Source organism: Ranitomeya variabilis, chromosome 1 (assembly GCF_051348905.1).
Source record: "Ranitomeya variabilis isolate aRanVar5 chromosome 1, aRanVar5.hap1, whole genome shotgun sequence".
Lineage (NCBI taxonomy): Eukaryota > Metazoa > Chordata > Amphibia > Anura > Dendrobatidae > Ranitomeya > Ranitomeya variabilis.
In genome coordinates this window covers 594516292-594528540 of record NC_135232.1, presented here as the reverse complement: position 1 = coordinate 594528540, position 12249 = coordinate 594516292, and the positions used below count along the sequence as shown (strand labels likewise).

The window sequence follows — 12249 nt, the reverse complement described above, 5'->3', positions numbered from 1 at the left end:
CCACACATGCACTAACAGGACACGCGTAGACAAACTGACTAGGAACCAAACTATTGGTAAAGAGGGTGGGAGGAGCTGCCTAATAAAGCGCCTGCTGGCATGGGATAGGCAGTGGAACCTAATCTCTGCACCATACAGTAGGGTTTAATTCCTGCAGAGACCGGTAACAGCTCTCTAAAGCCAAATGGAAACACTTTCAGGTGCAGCATTGCTGAGGAGGGCTGCAAGAGGCAAAGCTCAGTGAGCTGGCCTGACACGACAAGAAGCTGCGTGTGGCGACCAAGGTGAGAAGAACGACTCTAAGGTAGCTTGTGGGTTACTACCATGACACACAGCCATGGTGTGCCTGGACTCATTCTATATTTACAACCATCCTCCACATGCACCTAAAGACCCACATGCATCCTGTGCCTGTGAAGGAGATGGACATACAGCCCACGTTCCCCCTTTAAGACACGCATATTGCTGTACTGTGTATTGTTTATTGTGACATGTGTCATTAGTAATAGATTGTATTTTGCCTGACAGTTGGGACAGTTAGACTGAACAGTTAGGACTAGCCCATGGTTGGGGTGACTGAAGTTGAGGGACAGTTTCCTGTTATGAGGTCAGATAGGGCCCAGCGTGCAACAGAAGCTGACCTAAGGTCTGACTAGTTGGCAGAGCCACGTGATGTGGGTGTCCCTGACGTGAGTCGAGACTAAGGCTGCTTTCACACATCAGGTTTTTTGTTTCAGGCACAATCCGGCAATTTTTGAAAAAAACGGATGGTTTTTTTACATGCCGGATCCGTTTTTTTCCCCATAGAGTTGTATTAGCGCTGGATTGTGCCTGAAGGACATGCGTTTCATCCGTTTTGTGCCGGATCCGTCCCTTCAGGCTTTTTTGCCTGACACAAAAAACGTTCCCTGCAACGTTTTTTCTGTGCGGCGAAAAAGCCTGAAGGGACGTTTGCGGCAATAAGCGCATGGAACGGATGTGTGAATGAACGGTTCCGACTACCGAATCCGTTTTTTTTTTGTACACTGAGCTCTCTCTCTCTCTCCCGCAATCAGGAAGTCAAAAATCCATGCACAGTAAAGAGAGCCGGATCCAGCTAAAAAGTGGATCCGGCGCATCAGTTTTTCACAATTTACGCCGGATCCGTTTTTTTGTAAATTTGCCAGATTTAGCCTGAAACCAAAAACCTGATGTGTGAAAGTAGCCTAAGGCAGTGGATAGCAAGATCCGGAATAGAGAAAGGAAAAATGACAGAACGACAGAGTGATGCACGGAGACAGGTCCTGGGACAGGACGCTTAGCAGTATGGCTCTGGGTTGGCAAGACAGAGAGGTAATGGACCAGAATGTAACAGGGAACGTGAGAAGAAGAGCGTGCCCCTGGTAGTAGTTCCGAGGTGTCAGCAAGCAGAGTAGCTAAGTATAGGCCATAGTGGCAAACCAGTTTCCCTAGGGGAAAGGAGGACAAGGAACTTGGGGGCAGAAACAAGTCTGGGAGAGGTAAATAGACAGTGTGTGAAGATGCTCCATGCTGTACTTTGTGACGTTATGCACCCGTTATCTATTGTACATAATCCCCAACAAGTTGATGCTCAGTTTAAAAAGGTTTATTGTTGTCTGGTGGTCTCCCTTATTGAACTTCACAACATCTGGTCCTGGCCAGCCGAAGTGATCATGCAGCCTGCAAGGACGTAGCACCCCTGTAGAGAAAAACCCACACAGCTAACAAGGACCCCCATCTTCATGTAGCATGCCGAGCACCTTGCACACGACTACTGTCCCACTCCAAGTTACACCTGCATTTCAAGACCTACACCCAACCCAATCTGAATATCTAAACTGCACCAATGCAAAACTCTACTGTAATTCAGGACATACATTTAACCTGTCCTAAATTAATCTCATACCAATTACCTCAAAGACCTCAAGACCTACTTGCACTCATCTTATACCTACAACTTAATACCTACACCCATCCTTCCTCAACCTGGACGTCATAACTCACCTCCTTCCTTTACCTACACCTACCCGAAAACTACACCTCCAACCCACATCCATTTGTACCTGCTCCCTCCATTCTACAACTGTACATCAAGATCTTCACTTATCCCAATGGCCCCCTCCACGTCTCCTGGTACCGTATATGCTCCACGCCCTGGACGTGGTCTGTGGTCACCCCTTGCAGAACCACTCTTTTATAGGGGCTATCTTGATAATTGACGATCATTTCTACCTTTTGTCTGTTCCATGTGCACAATTGGTGTTGCTTCATAATTGGACATGTTGATTTCACAGGAGTGCGATTGACTTGGGGTTACATTGTGTTGTTTAAGTGTTCCCTTTATTTTTTTGAGCAGTGCATAATGTACTAAGTTTGTACACCCACCTCACTTAATTCTGCCCTAGGTAAAAAAAAAAAACTCATCACACAAGGTGCTAGCACTATTACATATGGAACTAGTACAATAGTAATACCACATGTAATAGTGGTACCAGTATCACAGACTGTAGAACTAGTGTCACACACAGTACTGTTACACACTGACACTAATACTACCATCAGACACAGTAATACCGTCACACACAGTAGCACTACTGACACACACAGTAATACCGTCACACACAGTAGCGCTACCATCACACACACAGTAGCGCTACCGTCACACACACACAGTAATGCTACCATCACACACAGTAGCACTACCATCACATGCAGTAATATTACCATCACTCTCACAGTAGTACTACCATCACACACAGTAATACTACAATCACACAGTAATACTACCGTCACATACACAGTAATAATACCATCACATACATAGCAATACTACCGTCACATACACAGTAGTACTATCATCACACACAGAAGTACTACCATCACACACACAGCAATACTACCGTCACACACACACACAGCAGTACACTACCGTCACACACAGAGCAGTACTACTGTCACACATAGTAGCACTTCCATCACACACAGTAGTCCTAACATCACATACAGTAATACTACCGTCACAGTAGCACTACCATCACACACACAGTAGCACTATCATCACACACAGTAGTACTACATCACACACAGTAATACCACGTCACACACACAGTAATACTACATCACACACAGTAATACTACAATCACACACACAGTAATACTACCATCGCATACAGTAGTACTACAATCACATACAAAGTAGTACTACCATCACATACACAGTAGTACTACCATCACACACACAGTAGTACTACCATCACACACACAGTAGTACTACCATCACACACACAGTAGTACTACCATCACATACACACATAGTAATACTACCATCACATACACAGTAGTACTACCATCACACACAGTAGTTCTACCATCACACACAGTAGTTCTACCATTACACACACGGTAGTACTACCATCACATACACACATAGTAATACTACCATCACATACACAGTACTAACATCACACACACAGTAGTACTACCATCACATACACACATAGTAATACTACCATCACATACACAGTAGTACTACCATTACACACACAGTAGCACTAGCATCACATACACAGTAGTACTACCATCACACACAGTAGTACTACCATCACACACACACAGTAGTTCTACCATTACACACACAGAAGCACTACCATCACACACACAGTAGTACTACCATCACATACACACATAGTAATACTACTATCACATACACAGTAGTACTATCATCACAAACAGTAATACTACCATCACACACAGAAATACTACCATCACATACACAGTAGTACTACCATCACATACACACATAGTAATACTACCATCACATACACAGTACTAACATCACACACACAGTAGTACTACCATCACATACACACATAGTAATACTACCATCACATACACAGTAGTACTACCATTACACACACAGTAGCACTAGCATCACATACACAGTAGTACTACCATCACACACAGTAGTACTACCATCACACACACACAGTAGTTCTACCATTACACACACAGAAGCACTACCATCACACACACAGTAGTACTACCATCACATACACACATAGTAATACTACTATCACATACACAGTAGTACTATCATCACAAACAGTAATACTACCATCACACACAGAAATACTACCATCACATACACAGTAGTACTACCATCACACACATAGTAGTATTACCATCACACACAGTAGTTCTACCATTACACACACAGTAGCATTAGCATCACACACAGTAGTACTACATCACACTCACAGTAATACTATCATCATATACATAGTAGTACTACCATCATACACACACAAAGTAATACTAACATCACATACTCAGCGGTACTACCATCACACACAGTAATACTACCGTCACACACAGTAGTACTACCGTCACACACACAGTAATACTACCACCACACACACAGTAGTACAACTATCACACACAGTAATACTAACATCACACAGTAATACTACCATCACACAGTAATACTATCGTCACACACACAGTAATACTACCGTCACATACACAGTAGTACTACCATCACACACACAATAATACTACCATCACATACTTAGCAGTACTACCATCACACAAAGTAATACTACCGTCACACACAGTAATGCTACCATCACACACCGTGGCTCTTTACCTATGCAGCGCCCCAGAGTCCTGGTCGTTGCAGTATTGTGGCTCCGCCATTAAGGGGGGCTATGGTACGTCTGATGGCACTGAAGGAGTTCATCTGACCAGGTATCACATACACCAATACATTTCACAGTCGGGCCTCCAGGGGGAGCTAAGGGTGCTATTTATTAGGCCACTCCTCACCGTGTGGGTAAACTGGGGGTCAGGCAGGAAGTTAGTTGAGAAAGCTGACTGGGTTGGAACCAGGCAACACCTTGTGGCAGAGGGTGTTGTGGGGAAGATTCGGTAGGGTCCCTGTCAGGTTTGGGACCCTGACAGAGGCCTGGCTACAAGAAAGAACGTCACGGGACCGTGCCTGCTCAGCATAGCGGCGGTGCCCTAAGAAAGGATCAGAAGCGAGATATATTGTGCTGAGTGAGAAACGAGATCAAAGCAAGAAGGAGAATACCAGTAGGAGTCGTGCTGTAAGACCGAGGCAACATCCTACTGAGGCGCACAACCGGCGGCCGGAACGCCGAGGAAGTATTCATATATCTAGCTCCAAGCAATACTTCAAACCAACGGCAGGACAGTCAGTCACAGGCGGGCTGTCTCACCTAAATCACCTATGCAGACTTGGGGGGCAACCGGTGGAGAGGGGCGACTCTAGGGTCCCGGAAGAGCTCCGAGCCTACCCGTCATACGGGTGCGTTCCAACCATAACACCGGGAGGGACGGAGGATTAGCAGAACATCATCTAATCGAGTTGTTGTGAGGGAACACGAGAAACAGACACAACAGTTGTGGGGACTATCCCGTAAGCACAGCAGGGGAGGACCACAACACATAGCGCTAGCAGGAAGGCACAGGTTTCCACCTGCAAAGAGAACTCTGGAGGTGACATTGGACCGGCCGGACTTGCGCAACCTGGTGAACCGTATTCCGGACTGAGGACCCAGAGACCTTCAGTAAAGAGGTAAAGAGACTGCAACCTGGTGTCCTCGTTATTTACTGCACCGCACCACCACCACCATCCACATCCATCATATCTATCACTGTACGCCCCTCAGCAGGGTCACGGACCGGGCCTAGCCACCGTGACAACCCCAGAGCAGAGACCCAGAGGCCCGGTACCGGGTACCCCTCGGCCCTGCGGCAGTGGGGGCGCTACAACTACAGCAGGTCAGATGAGGTGAGCAGTGTAGATGTGATATTTTGTGTATACAGCCATGTGTAAGGCTGGGTTCACATTACGTTTAAGCAGTCCGTTAGACAGACTGCGTTACACCGCGGCATAACGCGGTGTAACGCAGTCCGTTAACGCTGCCATTAAGCATTATTTCAGGCGCATCGCTAGCGCACGCCCAAAATGGGCGTGTACTGGCAATGTGTTGTCATTGAGTGACGGACCCTGGGACGCGGGCTGCAGTGTTTTCGGGTCCGTCACCGCTAGCGCAGATAGAGCATCTGCTAGCTCTATGGCATGTGGGCACTTACTTTAGCGCAGCCCTTTTAGTGCATGTGTTGAACGGGCTGCTTTAACGCAATGTGAATCTAGACTAAGCTTTCGGTGATCTGCAATCTATAAAACCTGAACCACATTCACACAGATCCACAGTGATGTCCACACATAGAATCCTAGAATGTTAGAGTTGGAAGGGACCTCCTGGAACTTTGTGTCCAACCCCCTGCTCAAAGCAGGATTCACTAAACAATCTCAGACAGATGTCTGTCCAGCCTCTGTTGGTAGACTTCCATTGAAGGAGAACTCACCACCTCTGGTGGCAGCCTGTTCCACTCATTGCTCACCGTCACTGTCAAAAATGTTTTTCTAATATCTAATCTGTATCTTCTACTTTTAAGTTTCATTCCATTGCTTCTCATGTTTCCTTGGGCAAATGAGAATAATGATGATCCCTCTACACTGTGACAGCCCTTCAGATATTTGTAGACAGCTATTAAGTCTCCTCAGTCTTCTTTTCTGCAAGCTAAACAATCCCAAAACCTGTATCCGTTCCTCATCGGACATGGTTTGCAGACCGGTCACCATTCTGGTCGCTCTTCTCTGAACTTGCTCCAGTTTTTCAATATCTTTTTTAAAATGTGGCGCCCAGAACTGGACACAGTATTCGAGATGAGGTCTGACCAAGGAGGAGTAGAGGGAGATAATTACTTCATGTGATTTAGACTTTATGCTTCTCTTAATACATCCCAGAAGGTTTTTGCCTTTTTTTGCTGCTGCATCACACTGTTGACTCATGTGCAGTCTGTGATCTATTAGTATTCCCAAGTCTTTTTCACCAGTGCTGTTACTTAGTTTTATTGCTCCCATTCTATAGATGCAATTTTCATTTTTTTCCCCCATGTAGATTCTTACATTCCTCCCTGTTATATACCATTCGATTAGTGCTGCTTATTGTTACATTTTTATATTGTGTGTTATGGGGATGGAGAACCCCGATATGGGCATTCTCTCCAGGACTGTGCTTTATAGAAAGAGTTCCCTGGTAGCATTATCATGTATTTGGACAACTTGCTGATCCCCATCCAATCAGAACCCTTAGAACACTCACCTCCTTAAATGCTCTGTGCTGCGGGGAAACTAGTTCTCTCCTACATTAATCTATCATGTCTCTGCTGTAGCCCCTCTTACTTATCATCTCCACATATGTGCACTTCACACATCAACACCTCCATCTCATGAAATACTCTGTGCTGCTGGGTCATCTCGGATCGTCTGTTATCAGTCTGTGACCTCTAAGAGGATAGTAAAACAAGTATCTGATAGTTGTGCCCTTGACTGGCCTTTCCCTCTGAGATTTCCCACAGCAAAATTAATGGAACAAGTAAACACCCGAAATATTCTATATTTATGTCTCCCTCTTGTGGTGACTCTGCGCTACTACATGCCCTGGTATAAAACAAAACAGCAACTTTGCAATGCTGTTCTGAGTATACAGCTAGCTCCCGGACAAGAGAAAGGAGCAGCAGAACTAAAGGAAAAAGGGTTATTATTAATCATAGAAACACATAAGTCTGCATAGGACCTGCATACACAAAACAGTAAGTGGATGAAAAGGTAGCTAAGTCTACCAAAAAAGCTTTTGACATGTCATGGAGAAGTTTAGAATAGATCAGATCCACAAATGATCAGTAACAGACTCAGGATCCGGATCCCTTCCAATGAATGTGCCCCAAAAAGGGCAGGACATGGGGAGCCAAGGACAAGTTTTCAGATTTCTTTCCTTTAATACAAAAGTCAGATGAGTAGACAAGACAAACTTCAAAAAAATAGAACTTTTTACCATGATTCATAGACTTCACACATAAAGGGGTCCCCCACTTCTCCCACAGCAGCGTCATTTGGGCGCATTTCTTCGTCAGTTTGGGTAATTAGGCCCATATTACGCCCACATAGGGCACCGGTCATGTTAACATTTTTTATGTTTCAAATATTGTATTCAAGATCTCTGCTTGCTGTCAGTGAATGGAAGATGTTAAAAATGAGCTGAAGGTTTGTTACATTGTATCAGTCCTTTGCGATTTAATATTACTTCCACCCTGACAGTTTGTTACATTGTTTCGGTATCTTTAATACTTTTCACAGCTGAGACTTTGCTACAATTGAGTCCCTAACCTTCTGGATGTAAACACAAAGAGTCACCGTTCACTGACAGCAAGCAGTGATCTCGCGAATTTTAAAGAAAGATAAGAAATAGATTAGAAATTTGAGTTAAACCAGGGGACCCCTTTAAAAAGACACACTACTATTCAGAATGGATCATAACTAGAAACCACACGAGGTGACGGCATCACGGTACCGCAAGCTTATAGCCAGAGGACATGTTGAAAATTAGGGAAGGGGTGTTAGATATGCCCCCTCCTATAAAACGTGCAGTTTTGTATAATAGTAAAAACTAAGGAAAAAAAACTCTGTAACATAATATTTGCATATCAAGGCGAGACCGCCGTGGAGCGATAACATCCGTGCCGTGCAATGGGCAGCAAAGGGTAAAGCCATGCCACATGCAGGCAGATCAGATGGCGCCGGGGGGCCCACCCATGCTCCCTCCTAGCAATTCAACTGCATCTCCAGGTTCTCAGGGGTCTCCTTCAGTTTTCATCGTCAGACCACCATCCATGGACACATGGACCATTCGCTCTTCGTCCATCCGGCTCAGGAGCAGCTGCTAAGGCGTCTACGTAGGAGAGTCACCGGCTTCGTCTTCTCGTCCTCCTGGTCGCTTTCGCACTGCCTCTGAAAAGGTTAAAGTTAGAATGAGGTTTGTTCACAGTTTTGGCCAAAAATGTCCAAGTTGGGAATACCCCTTTAAGAGCCAAGCTCGTAGGTCACATGTCTGACCGCGGGCTGGAGACAACCTGTTGTCTGTTTCCAGGGACGATAAGAGGAATTTTGAAAATTGCTCTGGATACATTTGAAATGTGAGAAGTTTCTCTTCATGTCCAACCCCCAGAAATGTTTCTAAGGGTAGTAACAAAGCACCGACACTCTCCTCGATGGCTTCTGCTTACTGGGTGTCAGAGATGACACAACAACATGACATGTGACCACTACAGCCAATCAATGGCCATAGTGCTGACATGTTGACACCACTGCAGCCAGTGATTGGCTGCAGTGATTACATGCCCATCTTGGAAGCTCCTTAAACAGTAACCAGTGTGGGACTATGTAGACATTGGCACAGGAGTGGCAAAAGATTGGCACGATAACTATGAATTAGTATTGATTTAGGCATTATTGTTGTCTCCAGCTCAATCTCACTGTCTGTTGGTATCTGGTGCAGTCTGTAAATCTACATCCTCTTTGTTCCACTGCACACTGTACATCGGCCTGTGCAGATTGGCTGCTGAATATAAGCAGAAGCCCACCCGGATCACCATTACCTGGGGAGTTGATTTACATTACAACAAGAATCAAAGAGATGCCCCTTATTTCTCAGAGAGCAACAGCCACCCCCAACTTCTTGGAGAGCGACAAACAGCCACCCCCAACTTCTTGGAGAGCGACAAACAGCCACCCCCAACTTCTTGGAGAGCGACAAACAGCCACCCCCAACTTCTTGGAGAGCGTCAAACAGTCGCCCCTACTTCCTGTGGCGAAACAAAGACCCACCCGCACTTCCTATAGAGAGACAAAGATCTCCCTCATGTCCTGTAGAGAAACAAATACCCGCCCCCGCTTTCTGTGCAGAGACAAAGACCCAGTTCCTGTAGAGAGATAAAATCCTGTCTCCTGCTCTGTGGAGAAAGAACATCTCCCAACTCCTGTAGAGAACAAGACCAGTGCCCACTTCCTGTAGAGGCAAAAGATGAGCTCCACTTCCTATAGATGGAAAAGGAACCACTCCCACTTCCTGTAAAGATGCAAAGATCCCTCCCTCCCACATACTGTAAAAATACAATGGCCCGCCCACTTTCTGTAGAAAAACAAAACCTCTCCCATGATCTGTAGATAGAGTAAGACCAGTCCTCTCTTGTTGTAGAGAAGCAAACACTGACCCCCACTTCTTCCTATAGAGGGTCAAAGATCCACTTCCTGTAGAGATGCAAAGACCACCCCACTTTCTGTAGAGATACAAAGACTGACACCCACCTTCCTGTGCAGATACAAACACCTACCCCTATTCCTGTAAGGAAAGCAAAGACACGCCCCTATATACAAAGACATAAAGAGCTCTACTTCCTTTAGAGAAACAATTAAAGTCTCCCACTTCCTGTTGAAAGACCAAGAAACACTTCCTGTAAAGATAAAAAGACCCTCTCCCACTTGTTGCAGAGAACAATACCTGCCTCCATGTCCTGTAAAGATAAATAGACCCGCCCCCACTTCGTATAATGATAAAAAGACCTGCCCCACTTCCTGTAAAAATAAAAAACTACCCCCACTTTATGTAAAAATAAAAAGACACACCCTCACTTCCTATAAAGATAAAAAGACCTGCCCCCACTTCAAGTAAAAATAAAAAACCCACCCCCACTTCCTTTAAAAAGACCCATTCCCACTTCCTGTAAAAATAAAAAGACCTGCCCCCACTTCCTGTAAAAATAACAAAAACCACCCCCACTTTCTGTAAAATAAAAAAACCCGCCCCCTTCCTGTAAAAATAAAGACCTGCTGCCACTTCCTATAAACATAAAAAGACCCACCCACACTTCCTGTTAAGAGAAAAAGACACACCTCCACTTCTTGTAAAGAGAACAAGGCCCGCCTCCACTCCTGTAAAGAGAACAAGGCCCGCCTCCACTCCTGTAAAGAGAACAAGGTCCGCCTCCACCCCTGTAAAGAGAACAATGCCTGCCTCCACTTCCTGCAAAGAGAACAAGGCCCGCCTCCACTTCCTGCAAAGAGAACAAGGCCCACCTCCACTTCCTGTAAAGAGAACAAGGCCCGCCTCCACCCCTGTAAAGAGAACAATGCCTGCCTCCACTTCCTGTAAAGAGAACAAGGCCCGCCTCCACTTCCTGTAAAGAGAACAAGGTCCGCCTCCACCCCTGTAAAGAGAACAAGGCCCGCCTCCACTTCCTGTAAAGAGAACAATGCCTGCCTCCACTTCCTGTAAAGAGACCAAGGCCCGCCTCCACTTCCTGTAAAGAGAACAAGGCCCGCCTCCACTTCCTGTAAAGAGAACAAGGCCCGCCTCCACCCCTGTAAAGAGAACAATGCCTGCCTCCACTTCCTGTAAAGAGAACAAGGCCCGCCTCCACTTCCTGTAAAGAGAACAAGGTCCGCCTCCACCCCTGTAAAGAGAACAAGGCCCGCCTCCACTTCCTGTAAAGAGAACAATGCCTGCCTCCACTTCCTGTAAAGAGACCAAGGCCCGCCTCCACTTCCTGTAAAGAGAACAAGGCCCGCCTCCACTTCCTGTAAAGAGAACAAGGCCCGCCTCCACTTCCTGTAAAGAGAACAAGGCCCGCCTCTACTCCTGTAAAGAGAACAAGGCCCGCCTCCACTTCCTGTACAGAGACAAACACCAGACCCCACACTCATAGAGAGACAAAGACCCCCTGGCAGCGGCTCTTTCTGGTGATAATAATCCTCATTACGAGGAAGGAATAAATCTGACTGAATATGTCACCTGCAATGTACATGTTAGGACGTCATGATCACTTACCAACTCCTCCTCAGGTTGCGCAGGATTACACAGCAGCTTCATTCTACAGAGTCTGTTACAGGCTGACACCATGTTATACGAGAGCTGAGGAAACAGCGGTATCAGATTCAGGGCATGCACATCAAACCTATTGTCAGATAAATAATTGGCCAGAAATTCTCCCATGCTTATGGTCTAACCTCTTTACCTTCCACTTCCGCCGTGCGTTAAACTTTTTAAAATTCTTGATATTAATGGACGATCGACTCCTGTTGGCCGCCTGCTTCCTGGTCAGTGGCTGTATACAGAATTACCTTCATAGTGAGTGCATATACATTGGATACATTGTACAAGGCTAGACTGCCACCTGCTGGCTACATGCAGAACTACAGTTAAAATAAAATATATACAGTATGTAAAAACTAGAAGTTTTTTATTTTGAAGTAGTACCAGAATATAATAAATCAGTAATTTTCTTTTTTCTGGTTAAGTTGTTTTACACTTTTTTATTCAGTCA

General features: G+C 45.5%; 1 protein-coding gene across 6 annotated transcripts in view; it reads right to left on the bottom strand.

Moving 5' to 3' along the window:
* Positions 1 to 7845: 7845 nt before the first annotated feature.
* The window catches only part of LOC143769773 (death-associated protein kinase 2-like), a 98454-nt gene continuing 94050 nt past the window's right edge, over positions 7846 to 12249 (bottom strand). For all 6 annotated transcript variants that reach the window (XM_077258660.1, XM_077258626.1, XM_077258654.1 and 3 more), the window contains 3 exons: positions 11941 to 12030; positions 11754 to 11837; positions 7846 to 8878 (listed from right to left, as the gene is read on the bottom strand). In XM_077258660.1, coding sequence (XP_077114775.1) covers positions 8798 to 8878; positions 11754 to 11837; positions 11941 to 12030 — 255 coding nt within the window. In that variant the 3' untranslated portion in view covers positions 7846 to 8797. The remainder of the gene's footprint in view (positions 8879 to 11753; positions 11838 to 11940; positions 12031 to 12249) is intronic.